The sequence below is a fragment of the Ambystoma mexicanum genome, chromosome 11, assembly GCF_040938575.1.
Source record: "Ambystoma mexicanum isolate Mex_15411 chromosome 11, UKY_AmexF1_1, whole genome shotgun sequence".
In the NCBI taxonomy this organism is placed as follows: domain Eukaryota; kingdom Metazoa; phylum Chordata; class Amphibia; order Caudata; family Ambystomatidae; genus Ambystoma; species Ambystoma mexicanum.
The window spans coordinates 22,492,851-22,510,241 of record NC_090934.1 but is presented as its reverse complement, the minus strand read 5'-3'; the positions used below and the strand labels follow the sequence as shown (position 1 = coordinate 22,510,241).

The 17,391-nt window shown below is 48.9% G+C and overlaps 1 protein-coding gene across 2 annotated transcripts in view; it reads left to right on the top strand.

Moving 5' to 3' along the window:
* LOC138503008 (ornithine decarboxylase-like) overlaps nt 1–17,391 on the top strand; it is a 309,800-nt gene that overhangs the window by 209,953 nt on the left and 82,456 nt on the right. For both annotated transcript variants that reach the window (XM_069622440.1, XM_069622441.1), the window contains exon 8: nt 9,883–9,995. In XM_069622440.1, the coding sequence (XP_069478541.1) occupies nt 9,883–9,995 (113 nt within the window). The remainder of the gene's footprint in view (nt 1–9,882; nt 9,996–17,391) is intronic.

Genomic DNA, 17,391 nt, shown 5'->3' with positions numbered 1-17,391 from the left:
TCCTTCAGCTTGGTGTAACATGCAACGCAGATACTGCTCGAGCGTCTGATTTGTCCTCTCAATTTGGCCATCCGTTTGGGAATGGTGACTGGTGGATAGCTGGATGTCGGTCCGGGCCATAGAGCAGCATTTTCTCCAGAAGTTAGATACGAATTGAGTACCTCGGTCTGAAACCAAAACTGAAGGAAACCCATGGAGCCGTACAATGCCTTCAAGAAATACCTTTGCCAGAGTGGAAGCATTTGGGAGCCCCTTAAGAGGAATGAAATGTGCCATTTTTGAAAATAGGTCCACGACCACAAGAATAGTGTTAAACCCTTGACTGAGTGGTAAGTCAGTAATAAAATCGAGGGACAACGTGTGCCAGGGTGCTGGTGGGATTTCCAATGGTTGTAATAGCCCAGCCGGTTTCTGCTTGGATGACTTGTTTTGAGCACACACTCCACAAGATAGGATGAATTGGATAATGTCCTTATGCTACGTGGGCCACCAATAATTTCGTTTTACCTTGGCTAGGGTGTTAGCGATTCCGTGGTGGCCCTCGATCAAGGAATCATGATAACCGGACATGACCTGTTCTCGTAGTTCTTGGTTTGGTAAGAATAAACAATTCCTGAAGTAGGGCAACTGATCTTTTATCATGTAATGTTCTCCTTGTGCACTCCACGCTTGTAATTGCTCCGGACTCATCAGGTTTTGGATTTCTCCATGTAATTCTTTCTGAGTTATGGTTGCTGTGATTCCTAGGAGCTTGTCACTCGGGATGATTGCTATTGGGTCAGGGGTCTGATACCCTTGCTCTTCCACCCCCTATACAGGAAAGGGCATTGGCCTGCCCGTTTTTCACCCCTGGTCGAAATGTAATCACGTAGTCATATTCAGCAAAAAAAAGAGCCCAACGTAGTTGTTGTGAGGGTTGGGCCTTTGCCGTTTTTAGGTACTGGAGGTTCCGGTGGTCAGTTATTACGGTGATTGTGTGTCTGGCGCCCAAGAGGTAGTGCCGCCATGCCTTAAAGGCTGACTTAATGGCCAGGAGTTCTTTGTCTGTGATAGCGTAATTGAGTTCAGGGGGTGTGAATTTACGCGACCAGAAGGCAACAGGGTGTAACTGGCCCATTTCGGGGTCCTTTTGTGAGAGGACGGCTCCCATAGCCATGCTTGAGGCATCCGTTTCCACCAGATATGGGAGATCAGGACGAGGGTGGCGTAAGATTGGTGCAGATGTGAATCTTGCTTTGAGTTCCTGGAAAGCCTCCTCGACTTCTGTTGTCCACTGGAACTTTTTGTTGCTTTTCCTTAGTAATTACGTGATGGGATGCACGATTTGCGAAAATCCTGGGATGAACCGGCAGTAGAGGTTTGCAAAACCCAGCGTACTTTGAACCCCCTTGAATGAATTTGGGGATGGCCAGTTCAGGATAGCTTCTACCTTGTGTACATCCATTCGGATTCCATTCGGGCTGAGAATAAAGCCCAGGAATTCCACCTCGGAGACGTGGAATGAGCACTTTTCAAGCTTGGCGTAGAGCTGGTGTTGACAGAGTTTCTCCAATATGGATCGGACGTGTTTAACGTGGTCCTGCTTTGATACGGAATATACTAGGATATCGTTGATGTACACTAGAGCACAGACATCAATCAATTCCCGTAGGATATCGTTCATGAAGTATTGAAACGCAGCAGGCACGTTGCAAAGGCCAAAGTATTACTTGATATTCATACAAGCCGTATTTGGTGCGAAAAGCGGTTTTCCATTCGTCCCCCTGTTTTACGCGAACAAGGTGATATGCCCCCCTCAGGTCTAGTTTTGTGTAGATTTGGGCATCTTTGACTTGATCAAGCAATTCAGGGATCAGTGGCAGGGGGTAGCGATTTTTTACGGTAATCTGGTTCAGTGCGCGATAGTCGATGCACGTTCTCAAGTCCCCCTCCTTTTTCGATACGAAGAATAGAGGACTGGCTGCTGGAGACTTCGAGGGACGGATGAACCCGTTGTCCTGGTATTGGTAAAGATAGGCCTTCAGGTGCTGGTTTTCTAGTTCCGTGAGTGCATAAATTCGCCCACAAGGGATTTGTGCACTCGGTATCAGGTCGATTTGGCAATCGTATTGTCTATGCGGTGGCAGGGTATTAGCCTGTTCTTTCTGAAAGACATCTTGAAAGTCCTGGAATTCACTTGGTAGGGTGCCAATTGCCACAGTCACAAGCGTGGAGGTTCTGGTGTCTATTGGTTGTTTCTCTTGGTGATAACATGTGTGGGCGCAAGTCTCGGGAAAGGCCAATTCTTTTGCTCGCCAATCGATTCGAGGATTGTGAGCTACCAACCATGGCATTCCCAAAATCAACCGGAACTGTGGTGCCTTAATGAGGTAGAAAACGATCGATTCTTGGTGTCCATCCTGGCACAGAAGGGTAAAAGCTGCAGTGCATTGGGATACTGGACCAGAAGCTATTTCCGTGCCGTCGACTGTGGTAACAGTGTCAGTGGTTGATTTAGGGCGTAACAGAAGCGCCATCTTTGCCGCAAGATCCTGGTCGATGTAATTCCCAATGGCTCCACTGTCTATGTACGCTCTTACTGCGTGCATCCGAGATGGTTGTTGGTGGTTAATCAAGACCACAGCTAGTGCAAAATGGGAGGTCTGTAGTTCACTTTCGTTGCTCGACACGTGGACCCCTACACTTGCCGGGCTGGGGAGTTTTCCGATTCCTTGAAGGTATCTTCCTTGTCCGTGGCCCCTACCGTCCTCCTCGGTGGCTTCACAGGGCACTCTTTAAGGAAATTACCTGACCTTCCGCAGTACAGACATAACTGCTGCTGTCTCCTTTTATCCCTTTCCGCTTTAGTCAAGGGGGATCTGAGCCCCCCCCCCCCGATTTGCATTGGTTCTCCTGAACCTTTCGTTGTTCGGGCAGTATTGTCCTTTGAACGCACATACATAGGGCGAGGGTTTGGTCTGGTTCGATCAGCTCTTTGGTCCTGCAACCTATCATCCAGTTGAACAACAAGGTCATTGAATTCTGAGCAGTCTTTCGGGGGGTTCACTACTTGTGCAAGAACATCCTTGAGCTCCCCCTGCAACTCTTGATGAAATAACGTGGTTCTCTTCTCCACTGGCCATTCTGCTTCAACTATGAGTCTATTAAACATGGCTATGTATGTTAATAGGTCTTGATTCCCTTGGCGTAGGGACAGAAGTTCGTTGTCTAATGCCTGCCCATGAGTACGACGGGCGAATGGCTTTTCCATCTCCTGCTGAAAGCCCCTGAAGTCATGCAGCAAAGGATTGTCTTGGGCCACAAAGGGTACAGACCAGTCCGCGGCGCTACCACTCAGCTAGGATAGCACAAAAGCGACCCGTGATTGGTCATTCGGAAAGGCCCCTGGCCTACAAAGGAAGTGCAGGTGGCACTGGTTCATGAACGTTGCAAAACTCTTGGGAACCTCCAAAAATCGTTCAGGCGGGGCCAAGGGAACTGCTCCAGGAAGGGTTATCTGAACGGGATTGGCTGATGGCGCTGGCATCGAGGGCACGCTTCCCAGCAATGGTGCATGCCCTGCTTGTGACTGGAGAAGTTGCCGGCTTAAATCATCAGTGCATTCTTTGGCTACTATCAGCTCTCTCCTCAGGGTGTTGGTCTCCTGCCTGACTACATGTATTTCGGAACGTAGCTGCCCCAACATGTGAGCTAACTGGTCGGTTTCTGATGTTTCCATGACGCCCAGGTGGATTTTGATGTGAGGCTTTGCGTTCTGTAACGCTCACCTGGTATCCACAGGGACGTCACTCAGCCTGTTCTGACCTCTTACGACCTCAAACCCTTCCCTGGAGGCTATTTGACTGGAGACTGGGCCTGAAACACAGGATTGGTAGAGTTTAACTCCCTATTGTCTCTGTGTGCTTGAACCCCTTCTTCCCCGGGGTCCAACCCTTCCCTTTGATCCACAGCTCACCTTGTTTTCTTGGATAGTGTGCTCTCCGTCCTGCCTTCAGTGCAAGGGCACGTTGTTTGATGCGTGCTCATAGCTGCCTACATTCTTCACTGGCAAGAGTCCGACAGGTAAGTATAATGAGTCTTTTGAACAGTTCTCTAACTTAGTTCCTTTCCTTCCTTAGATGATGGCCGGCGTCCGGGGATGTCGGCGTGCTGCTGAGATGAGTAGCGCTGAAAGTTAGTGAGAGCGCGAGGCGCGATGCACCCCTTTGGTATTTGCATTGAACTGAGTTATTTTTCTGTGTCTTTTAGGTGCCGCGACGTTTTCAGCCTGGATGACGGTTATGAAGAACAAATGCGGTGAGTAAGCACGGTATGCAGCGCCTCTAGATGTTTCCACGCTAACCTGGAGTGGCTTTTCCCTCTTGCAGATGGATCAGAAGTTCCGGAGACAGAGTTCCCCAAGAGCGGCTGGGATTCAGGTAAACGTTTGAAGCTCGTACAGTATTTAAAAAATAAGCGAAGATTTGCAGAATGCTTACTAATGCCTTTTTTCTCTTCTTTTCCCTTTTCCTTAGGAAGTGGCGTGCCGGGATGGGAATGACACCCCCGAAGATGCCCGCAGAACAAAAGGAGCGATGACTGATGGGCAGAAGCGTCGCAAGGTAAGGCTGTTCCTAACTGTGTTCTTGTTCTTGCAGGAGCTGAGCGCAGAAGAAAGATACAGGCCTACTGGAGACCGATCCGAACACGGTGAGTGTCACGCTGCAGGTGCAGAAAACGCAAAACATGTTTCTCAGCCTGGGTGTTGCTTAAATAGTCTGTGGGAATCCCAGGTGCCTCTGGGCTGAACCACACCCAAAAGACTAGACCGCACATGCAGTTCTGGGAACCGAAATATGTGGGGGCATCCATCTTGTCCCCATCAATGCACTACAAGTCCAATCCCCAATGTTATCCTATGGGAGTGAGTGAGTCTGGTGCTACAAAAAAAGTCTGACTCCAAGTGGGTCTTTGGAGGGATGGAGAGGCCCTTGAGGGCCATGTAGGTGATCGTGGCCTGGCTCCAGCCTGACATCTTGGAGGGCCGGGGACATGAGGGGCAGGAATCATGACATGAAATGATTGCATGAACAATGTGTTACAAAGGTTGGCAAGAGTGAACCCAATCGGGGGAAATTCACACTACATTGTTTGAAAAGGCATTTCAGGTTTGTGAAAGAAAGAAGCATTGCAAAACAAGGGGAAGTGAAGTGTCCCCTTGTCCTTTGGGGTCTGAGCCCGGCTGAGGGAGATCCGGGGGTGCAAAGTTATCACCCTACGCTCACTGAGAAAGGAACTGTCTTGTTAATTTGATTGTGAGGGGTCTGCGCCCAGAAGAGGGGGACCCATGGGTGAAGCCATCTCCTAAAGTATTTGTAGAAACAAGAACTTTGTGCTTGTTTGTTGAGAGCATCAGGCCTCTAGGCAAGAGACTTTTATTGAAAAGAGACTTAACCAATGAAGAACCTGATTGCTGATACGGGCCTATTAGCTCGTGCTGGGAATGCTCGAGCGTGTGCTGTGCTCCAAAGTCGCACCTTGTCCCATGCTAAAAACGCGGGGAAGGTAGACCTCAAGGCAATCACATCCTGACTATTTGTGGACACTGACAGACCCCACTCAAGTGAACATGATGGCTGTCAGTGAAACAGAGATCGTCCGCATGACGCTGCCACACTGACAGCCCCCAAACAACTGAACATGATGGCTATCAGTGTGGCAGCATCATGCAGAAGAAAACCCTGTTTCCCTGACAGCCATCATGTTCAGTTGGGTCGGGGCTGTCAGTGTGGCAGTGTCATGTAGAAGATCCCTGTTTCACTGACAGCCATCATGTTCAGTTGGGTGTGGCTGTCAGTGTCGCAGTGTCATGCAGAAGATCCCTGTTTCACTGCCAGCCATCATGTTCAGTTGGGTCGGGGCTGTCAGTGTGGCAGTGTCATGCAGAAGATCCCTGTTTCACTGCCAGCCATAATGTTCAGTTGGGTCAGGGCTGTCAGTGTGGCAGTGTCATGCAGAAGATCCCTGTTTCACTGACAGCCATCATGTTCAGTTGGGTCAGGGCTGTCAGTGTGGCAGTGTCATGCGGAAGATCCCTGTTTCACTGACAGCCATCATGTTCAGTTGGGTCAGGGCTGTCAGTGTGGCAGTGTCATGTGGAAGATCCCTGTTTCACTGACAGCCATCATGTTCAGTTGAGAGGGGGCTGTCAGTGTGGCAGTGTCATGCAGAAGATCCCTGTTTCAATGACAGCCATCATGTTCAGTTGGGTGTGGCTGTCAGTGTGGCAGCGTCATGCAGAAGATCCCTGTTCACTGATAGCCACCATGTTCAGTTGGGTGGGGGCGGTCAGTATGGCAGTGTCATGCGGAAGGTCCCTGTTCACTGATAGCCATCGTGTTCAGTTGGGTGGGGGCGGTCAGTATGGCAGTGTCATGCGGAAGGTCCCTGTTTCACTGACAGCCAACATGTTCAGTTGGGTCGGGGCTGTCAGTGTGGCAGTGTCATGCAGAAGATCCTTGTTTCACTGATAGCCATCATGTTCAGTTGGGTGGGGGCGGTCAGTATGGCAGTGTCATGCGGAAGGTCCCTGTTTCACTGACACCCATCATGTTCAGTTGGGTGGTGGCTGTCAGTGTGGCAGCGTCATGCAGAAGATCCCTGTTCACTGACAGCCCTCATGTTCAGTGGGTTGGGGGCTGCAAGTGTGGCAGTGTCATGCAGAAGATCCTTGTTTCACTGATAGCAATCATGTTCAGTTGGGTGTGGCTGTCAGTGTGGCAGCGTCATGCAGAAGATCCCTGTTCACTGATAGCCATCGTGTTCAGTTGGGTGGGGGCGGTCAGTATGGCAGTGTCATGCGGAAGGTCCCTGTTTCACTGACACCCATCATGTTCAGTTGGGTCGGGGTTGTCAGTGTGGCAGCGTCATGCAGAAGATCCCTGTTCACTGACAGCCCTCATGTTCAGTGGGTTGGGGGCTGCAAGTGTGGCAGTGTCATGCAGAAGATCCTTGTTTCACTGATAGCCATCATGTTCAGTTGGGTGGGGGCGGTCAGTATGGCAGTGTCATGCGGAAGGTCCCTGTTTCACTGACACCCATCATGTTCAGTTGGGTGTGGCTGTCAGTGTGGCAGCGTCATGCAGAAGATCCCTGTTCACTGACAGCCCTCATGTTCAGTTGGGTGTGGCTGTCATTGTGGCAGTGTTATGTGGCTGTTTCACTGACAGCCATAATGTTCATTTGGGTGTGTTTGTCAGTGTGGCAGCGTCATACAGAAGATCCCTGTTTCACTGAGAGCCATCCAGTTCAGTTGGGTGTGGCTGTCAGTGTGGCAGTGTCATGCAGAAGATCCCTGTTTCACTGGCAGCCATCATGTTCAGTTGGGTGGTGGCTGTCAGTGTGGCAGTGTCATGCAGAAGATCCCTGTTTCACTGACAGCCATCATGTTGAGTTGGGTGTGGCTGTCAGTGTGGCAGTGTCATGCAGAAGATCCCTGTTTCACTGACAGCCATCATGTTCAGTTGGGTGTGGCTGTCAGTGTGACACTGTCATGCGGAAGATCCCTGTTTCACTGCCAGCCATCATGTTCAGTTGGGTGTGGCTTTCAGTGTGGCAGTGTCATATGGAAGATCCCTGTTTCACTGACAGCCACCATGTTCAGTTGGGAGGGGGCTGTCAGTGTGGCAGTGTCATGCAGAAGATCCCTGTTTCAATGACAGCCATCATGTTCAGTTGGGTGTGGCTGTCAGTGTGGCAGTGTCATGTGGAGGATCCCTGTTTCACTGACAGCCATCATGTTCAGTTGGGTGTGGTTGTCAGTGTGGCAGTGTCATGTAGAAGATCCCTGTCTCACTGACAGCCATCATGTTCAGTTGGGTGTGGCTGTCAGTGTGGCAGTGTCATGTGGAAGATCCCTGTTTCACTGACAGCCATCATGTTCAGTTGGGTGTGGCTTTCAGCCATCATGTTCAGTTGGGTGTGGCTGTCAGTGTGGCAGCGTCATGCAGAAGATCCCTGTTCACTGATAGCCATCGTGTTCAGTTGGGTGGGGGCGGTCAGTATGGCAGTGTCATGCGGAAGGTCCCTGTTTCACTGACAGCCAACATGTTCAGTTGGGTGGTGGCTGTCAGTGTGGCAGCGTCATGCAGAAGATCCCTGTTCACTGACAGCCCTCATGTTCAGTGGGTTGGGGGCTGCAAGTGTGGCGGGGTCATGCAGAAGATCCCTGTTTCACTGATAGCCATCATGTTCAGTTGGGTGGGGGCGGTCAGTATGGCAGTGTCATGCTGAAGGTCCCTGTTTCACTGACAGCCAACATGTTCAGTTGGGTGTGGCTGTCATTGTGGCAGTGTTATGTGGCTGTTTCACTGAGAGCCATAATGTTCAGTTGGGTGTGTTTGTCAGTGTGGCAGCGTCATACAGAAGATCCCTGTTTCACTGGCAGCCATCATGTTGAGTTGGGTGTGGCTGTCAGTGTGGCAGTGTCATGTGGAAGATCCCTGTTTCACTGGCAGCCATCATGTTCAGTTGGGTGGTGGCTGTCAGTGTGGCAGTGTCATGCAGAAGATCCCTGTTTCACTGACAGCCATCATGTTGAGTTGGGTGTGGCTGTCAGTGTGGCAGTGGCATGCAGAAGATCCCTGTTTCACTGACAGCCATCATGTTCAGTTGGGTGTGGCTGTCAGTGTGGCAGTGTCATGCAGAAGATCCCTGTTTCACTGACAGCCATCATGTTCAGTTGGGTGTGGCTGTCAGTGTGGCAGTGTCATGCGGAAGATCCCTGTTTCACTGACAGCCATCATGTTGAGTTGGGTGTGGCTGTCAGTGTGGCAGTGTCATGCAGAAGATCCCTGTTTCACTGACAGCCATCATGTTCAGTTGGGAGGGGGCTGTCAAAGGTGTCAGTGAGAAAGGAGATTGTGTTACAGAGAGGTTGGGGTTATTCTGAGAGGTACCCTTGTGGAAGCTGGATTGGCAGATCTCTGCATGCTTTGCTCCCACCCTGCCACAGATGCTTGTCTGCTTTAATGAGTGGGTGTCATGATAACCTCTTTTACGATTGGCACATGGTACTCTTTAAAAGACACATGGACCCCATATTCTCCTGTGCGGCGCTCACGGCGTGAATCCAATTCCCCTACTTACAGAAAGATGGTTACAAGTAAAAGCTAGCTGTGTCCGGACGGTACATCCTTTCAGGAGTCTCCCTGATCGCATATAGGGGCCAGGGACAGAGGCAGGGCCTTTCAAGTATTTCAAATGAAAGGGGCCCCAGCACTGTACCCATATTGTCAGTCTACTAACATAGCAATATGTTCCTTTACATCCTACTTACAGTGTGCACTTTGCAGCGCTCGCATTACAAGCTGCGTTTGCTGGAGCCCGCCAGGCCGTCACTTCCATTGGGGAAAACAGAAGTGTCATCACCTTGTTGCATTTCAACGCTTTCCTCCACGTCAGCCACTTGCTTACAGAGAAGGATTCATAGCTATTCAGCGGGCATTCGGTGTTTCAGCTCCCTGCTGGCTCGCCGTCGTGATAATGGACGGTTATTAACCTTATCTTCATCTCCATTATGTCTGCATCCCCACGGGTGCCTCAGACTGCTTTCCACAATAGGGGGGCCCCATCCATCATGTTGAATTGGGCCCCCACAAATCTTCAGCCGGGCTTGATAGGGACCTCAATGTATTTCCAGATTTACCAGCCTCCCCTCCCCCTCTGGCAAAAGCTTGTGGTCAAATTGGTCTCTGTGTTTGGGTGGAGTGTGGGTGGGCCCTTATTCCCCTTATGGACTATGCTACTTTAATGAGAAAGCTCTGAGCTCCATCTGCCTGTCCCTGGGCTCCCAGCAGAAGTCTTCCTCATGTTTAATAAGCTCTTGTTTTCTTTTTTCCGCAGGGGCAAGGAATTCTGGGAGTAAGAATTTCGAGTACTACCTCAATGATGGCATGTATGGGTCATTTTTCCACGTTAGTTTTGAAAAGCCAGTCCTGAATCCAAGTCCTCACAAGGCAAGTATTGTACCCTTGGGTGCTGATTCTATTTATGGGGTGCTGTGGGAAAACAAGAAGTGAGCTACTCCTCAATCGGTTCCATGTGTTAATATCCTCGCAAAAATATCACCATACAAAAATAATATTACCTGATATCCCTCAATCTAGGGTCACACTGAGCCTGGGCTCCGGCCTGGTAAGGTCTAAACATTGCCCTTGTGCCGGGGCCCGACCGGGTCTCCCCAACCCCTGACCCCGTCTCACCATCCAGTCACACACTTCTCTAGTCGTCTCACTGTCTGTGTCCCTCATGCTCTTTGTGTTCCATTCACCACATGTATGTATCACTCTCTCTCTGTCTCTGTCCCTACTTTCCCCGCTCCAATCATGTTTTCACAATGTGTAAGTCCCTTGTGACACTGGCACACAGAAACGTTACAATCAGTGATTCCAACCAAAAGTTCAGTATAATGGTGTACATTTAAGGCATACACTTAAAATGTGATTCTGTCAGCCTAATGCAGTCATCTCTCAAAGACACCCATCAATCACAGACGGATTTTGCCCTGTTGTGGTATACAGGTTGGCTGCCGTTGAGGGCAAGGAGGGTCAGAAAGACAAGCAAAAGACTCTATGAATAACTACGATCTACGGCTAAACTAGGATGCTGAACCGGTAAACTCTCAGAATCCCCACAGAAACCTGCTTAGGGGCACGGGGTGACAGCATGAGGGCAACATACCATGCATACTCTTTGCTTGGAAGGGGGACATTTGCTTCTCGCTGCTAACTGCAGCGAGAGGATGGCCCTCCTCAACACTTGCATATTAGTGTCCACCAATGAAATATTAAATGTTAAAGGTATTTGTATAGCGCACCGTCACCAACAGTTGGTCCCCAGGCGCTCTGGCGGATCTGCAAAGGAGAAGGCGGGCGGGTTAGGTTAGTCGGGTGAGGAGGGAGTAGGAGAGTGAGAGAAGTGGTGTCCTGTTGGCGGCTTCAGTTCGGTTTTCGCCATGTGCTGAGCTTTGGTGTGGGTAACGGACCGAGGCAAGACATCGTGTGCTGTTGAATCGGTTTATGTGGTGTTTGTAGGTTGTTGTTGGGGTGTGGTGAAGTGCATGCGGTTTGCTGGGTGAGAAATGGTTGTGTGGCACTTGTTAACACTCTCAATTCTCTCAATTCTATCCAAGTGTTGCATCTGCTAATATTCGCAGTTACAAGTGCGGCACCAGCCAACCTTCACAATCCCATCCAGATGCTATGCAGGCCAATGCCCACAAATCTATCCAAGTGTGGCACCTGCCAACCTTCACAATCCCATCGAGATGCTACGCAGGCCAATGCCCACAAATCTATCCAAGTGCGGTACCAGCCAACCTTCACAATCCCATCCAGATGCTACGCAGGCCAATGCCCACAAATCTATCCAAGTGTGGCACCTGCCAACCTTCACAATCCCATCCAGATGCTACGCAGGCCAATGCCCACAAATCTATCCAAGTGTGGCACCTGCCAACCTTCACAATCCCATCCAGATGCTACGCAGGTCAATGCCCACAAATCTATCCAAGTGTGGCACCTGCCAACCTTCACAATCCCATCCAGATGCTACGCAGGCCAATGCCCACAAATCTATCCAAGTGTGGCACCTGCCAACCTTCACAATCCCATCGAGATGCTACGCAGGCCAATGCCCACAAATCTATCCAAGTGTGGCACCTGCCAACCTTCACAATCCCATCCAGATGCTACACAGGCCAATGCCCACAAATCTATCCAAGTGTGGCACCTGCCAACCTTCACAATCCCATCGAGATGCTACGCAGGCCAATGCCCACAAATCTATCCAAGTGCGGTACCAGCCAACCTTCACAATCCCATCCAGATGCTACGCAGGTCAATGCCCACAAATCTATCCAAGTGTGGCACCTGCCAACCTTCACAATCCCATCCAGATGCTACGCAGGCCAATGCCCACAAATCTATCCAAGTGTGGCACCTGCCAACCTTCACAATCCCATCCAGATGCTACGCAGGCCAATGCCCACAAATCTATCCAAGTGTGGCACCTGCCAACCTTCACAATCCCATCCAGATGCTATGCAGGCCAATGCCCACAAATCTATCCTAGTGTGGCACATGCCCCACTTTCACCCCACTTCACCCGTAACACTTAAATTGATGGGACACTCCTGTCGATATTTGAGTATCTAATCCGCAGCGGCCGACACAGGCATACAACTAGTATATGGAATACATCATAAGGTAAGGCAGGTGATTATCTGCTAAAATGGCAGTCATAGGCACTTGCCAGCTAAATAACGGACTGATAACTCTTAACTTTCCCAGTACTTTGAGAACATCTGAAAAACTACTGCTACCTAACCTAATAAGCAGCAGTAACGGGACAGGGTAATAGGATTTAAGGAAACTTTTGAATGGGGGAGCCACTCTTCCTCCCCTGTATTGTCTCTTCCCAACTATCTCTCTGTCCATGCTTTGCTCTCCTTCTCCCTCACTCCTGCCCCCATATCTTCCCCCACCTCTCCCTCCTTCTCTCGTCGCGACCTCCGCAACTTCAACCCTACTCCCTTCCACGACTCATGTTCTTCCTCCCTCCCCCCCTCTCTGATTTCGCTTCCCTCTCAGCAGATGACGCCCTCTCCTAACTGTCCTCCTCTATAACCTCCAGTCTTGACCAACTCTATCCTCTCACTCCCTTCTCCCCTTCTCACAAACCTTCCCAACCCTGGCTCTCTTCACACCTTCTGTCCATGCGCCGCCGCCTCCGATACCTCGAACGACGCTGGATCAAATCCCCCTCTCTGACTAATCCATCCTCTTATTTCTCATATCACTCTCTCTAGGACTCTTGCCTCTCATCTGCTAAACGCTCCTTCTACTCTAGCCTCCTCCACTCACAAACCTCTCATCCTCACTGTATCTTCCAGACCCTCTCTCGGCTTCTCTCCCCTCCCACTTCTGACCCTTCCACGAACTCCCCCCTCTCTCCATCTGCCTACGCAAACTTCGTCTCATCCAAAATCCTCTCTCTTCGCCAGAACATCCTCTCCTCTTCTTCCTTCTCCCCCCTCTCTGCTCCCCCTCTTCCAGCTCTGCCAACTTGTCCACCTTTTCTCCTATGACCCCTGAATGTGTCTCCCACCTCCTGTCCAAAACTCACCCTACTGCTGCCCCCTCTGACCCCATCCCTACCTCCCTCATCCCCAGAATGTACCCCCTCCTTATTCCCTACCTAACCACCTTCTTCAACATCTGTCTCTCCGCCACCTTTCCTTCAGCTTTCAAACATGCTACCATAATCCCTATCCTGAAGAAACCTTCTGCTAACCCTCTTCTTGCCTCCAACTTCTGGCCAATCCCCCTTCTCCCCTTTATCTCTAAGCTTCTCAAGCGCCTTGCCTACTCTCAACTCTCTGCTTTCGTCTCCTCTCAGACCCTCCTCCCCACCTCTCAATCTGGTTTCCGCCCTAAACACTCCACTGAGACTGCCCTCACTTATGTCCTCAACTCTCTCCTCTCCGCTCGCTACGCTAAGCAATCTTCAATTCTCATCCTCCTTGATCTTCTGCAGCTTTTGATACCGTAGATCACCCCTTACTTCTTAGCACTCTGTCCTCCTTCGGCTTCAAAGACTCTGTTCTCTCCTGGCTCACCTCTTACCTCTCCAATCGATCCTTCACTGTCTCCTGGGGCAGCCGCACCTCCTCCAGCCTCCCCCTGAACTATGGCGTCCCTCAGGGTTCCCTGCTGGGGCCCTTTCTTTTCTCTCTCTATATCTCCCTTCTCTCCCCAGTTATCTCTTCTTTCAGCATCTCCCACCACTTCTACTTGGATGACACCAAACAATTTCTTTCCTTCTCTTCCTTCACATCTGACCTCCACCTCACTCTTTCTTCCTGCCTCATGGCCATAAAAGATTGGATGTCATCCCACTTTCTTTCCCTCAATACTGACAGGACTGAGGTGCTTTTCTTCCCTCCTAACACTCTCTCCCCTTCTCCCCCTCCCTTCATCCACTTTCCACCTTCCAAACTCCCCATATCTTCCCATGCCTGCAATCTCGGTCTCCATCTTGACTCCTCTCTCTCCTTCTCCAACCACATCCCACTAACCTCTCGAGCTTGTCGCCACCACCTCTATAACTTCCGCAAGATCCGCTCCTCTCTCACATTCCATGCTTCCAAACTCCGAATCTCCTCCCTTATTTACTCCTGCCTCTTCTACTGCTCCTCTCTCCTCTTTGGACTCCCTGTCTCTCACCTAACTCCCCTAAAATTCATCTACCACTCCTCTATCCGTACTCTATGTCTCCACTGCCCTTGAGACTCTATTTCTTCCTCTCTCTCTCTCAAATTGACTGGCTTCCCTTCCTCTCACAACTGAACTTTCAATTCCTCTGTCTTGTCTACAAATCTCTCCATGACCTGGCGCCCCCTACCTTTCCCCCCTCCTCTCATTTTACTCCCCCTCCCGCTCTCTCCGCTCAGCAAACATCTACCTCCTCACTGTACTCCCAGCCCTATATGCCTCTTCACGCTTCCGCTCCTTCCAACTCTTGGCCACCCTACACTGGAACTCCCGCCCGCTCTCCATCCGCTCCACCCCTACCTACTCATCCTTCCGCCACTCCCTGAGAGCCCATCTTCTTCACTCCCAACTGACTTCCTTTCCCTACCCCTCCCCTCCTACCCTAGCCCCCCATCCTCTCCCCTATCCTCTCCCCTTCCCCTCTGACATTAAATTGGTAACAAATACTACTTAGGGGCAAGAGAGGACACCAGATCACTCCCCCTTCCCCTCCCCCCTCGCTCCCTCTCCCCCTACCTCAAATCCTACACCGTAACTCCCTTCATCTACCCCCTCCACCACCCTACCCCCAACCGCTACCCCCACCCTTGTAAATAGTTCCACTTATTGTTCTAATGACCTGTTCATGTTTGTAAATATGCTTCTCTCACTTTGGTATCTGTTGTTATATTGTAAAGCACTTTGTAAAGCACTTTGGCTTAAAGCGCTATATAAATTCAATAAACATAAACATAACATAAACTCATGTAGCACAATATCTGAGGCTTCCTGTTTACACTGCGGAGCACCTTCACTCTGGGATAAGGGTGAGTTCTCTACCATACTAAGATCACTGGAGGTTCATAATTACAATCCTGTGGCACTACATAACCAACCCACACCATCGACTGATAAGATAAACAATAATTAAACAGCCACTTAGGGTGTGGGCAGGCCATGCCCTCAGTAATTGGCCTCATTACGAGAATGCTGTGTCTACGCATGTTGCAGCATTAGGCTGCTTCAAAAACCTATAATTATGGCTAACAGGCAGAGTCTAATTATCTGTAGGATTCATAATGAGATGCACACTTGAAGCACATTGGAGTAATTGCAAGCATTAATTACTTCCATCAGATTCTCATCAAGTTACATAGTGAGCCGCCCCAACCTGCCATTTCATCAGTCTGCCTTCTTCCTTCAAATCATAACCTCTTCCTCTCCAACAACAGTAGCCCAATGTACCATTCCAGAATGCAATGTGTTATACTGTACAATCCTTGGGCTACACACATTCAAGGTTAAATGGCAGCATAACATATTTACACATGTTTGTAAATGGAGAACAATGTATTTACATATGTACACATTTACCTGATATAACACGCCTCCATCCCTTCATTCCCTCATGTCACATGTTGTCACCCTCTCCTTACTCCATTTCTCACCATTGCTCAAAAGTACTGTATTTCCAAAATCTCTCACCACCTTTAGAGGGCTGGAATACCCCATGTATCCTTTCTGCGCTCTCCGTTCACTCTTTACCGCCTCCCTCTCGCATCAAACATGGGCCCGCAAGCCTCTGGGCAAGGCGCGCAATACAAATAAATAATTACAAATACAAATCAAACACTCCCATACAGAATTCTTTTCATCATACCTGGCCCATTATCTGATGCAAAACAGGGGGGTTCTGGGAGTCTCTACCGGCCTCAGCCGCGGGGGAGTCTGAACCTGATTTTCTAGCTCACCATCCCTTTCACAGAAGAGAAATATCCACAACATGTCAGTCTTTATTGATACAATTTCTTGTGAAAGCCCTCTTCCAAAACACTCCCTCCAAAAAACTCACGACATTGCGCACACCTATGTCCTTTACCATGCACACAGGCAGCCATCTGGACAATAAATCCCAAACCACTATTACAGAAGCGCGTTGTTGTCCTCTTGCCGATATCGACCCAGAATGTCTACAGCAACCACATCCCAGACAGAATTGGGTGTTTCAATCACAGTCATTGGCGACGTCCTGGCCACCAAAACCCTGTCACTATTTATTTATTTATTTATTTATTTATTGTTTGGCTGTACAGAACAACCTTTCAATAGAAAACATAATTCATCATCGATAAACAATTTACAAACACATCATAGCCAATTTAAAAATCAAGAATATACATTTTTCTTTTTAAAGATACACAGTAATAGATCTATATCGGTTTCTTAAAACAATTCATTTAAAAAGCCAGTTGTTGCTAATCTAATTGACACTTGTCTTGCACCAAAAATTTCAGCCTTAATTCCTCAAAATCAGTTATCATCTGCCCTTTAAAACAATGCTGGAAATATTTACAGCGTACAGTACACAATGCTGGACAATAGGCGATAATATGTTTCAAGGTTTCAGGGGTTTTGTGGTCTTTACAAAACCTACAAACATTCTCATTGCCTACTAATAGCTTCCGCCTGACTAATATATCTTTGGTATGCCAAAGATTGAGGCGGAAACGCATATAGTCATCTCTGAACTTTGGAGACGGATATTTAATAATATATGTTTCAGTGGCTCTGAATCTCTTATATCCAAATTGGGGAGCATTCCAGTCTTTAAGATGGTAACATTTTTCCAGGGTATATATCCAATCCCTTCGATACAATTTGATTTTAGCTCGATTTGGATTATGGATCAGAGTATCAATAGAAATGTCAGCATCAATGAGAATGTTTAATGCAGCATTTAACCAATTCTTAGGGTACTGATGTTTGGAAGATATTAAATATTGACCCAAAATACAAGAAATGTCTGTGTGTTGCAGTGAAATTGTACACTTTCTAAAAAATACTATCAGTTTCCACGCAACAGCACTAAATAGGGACAACAGCCCCAATTCAAATCTGAGGATTGCATTAGAAACACATGTAGGGAGATTAAAAACTGAACGCCAATACCTGCCTTCCATTTTATCCCAGAAAATCCGTGGTAACATCGGGGCAGATTCTGAACCATACGTAACAATAGGTTTAACCTTCATAGTGTAAAATGCTAATACGTGGTTGCATGTGAATTTACCAAATTTGTACAATATAGCCTTAGATTGGG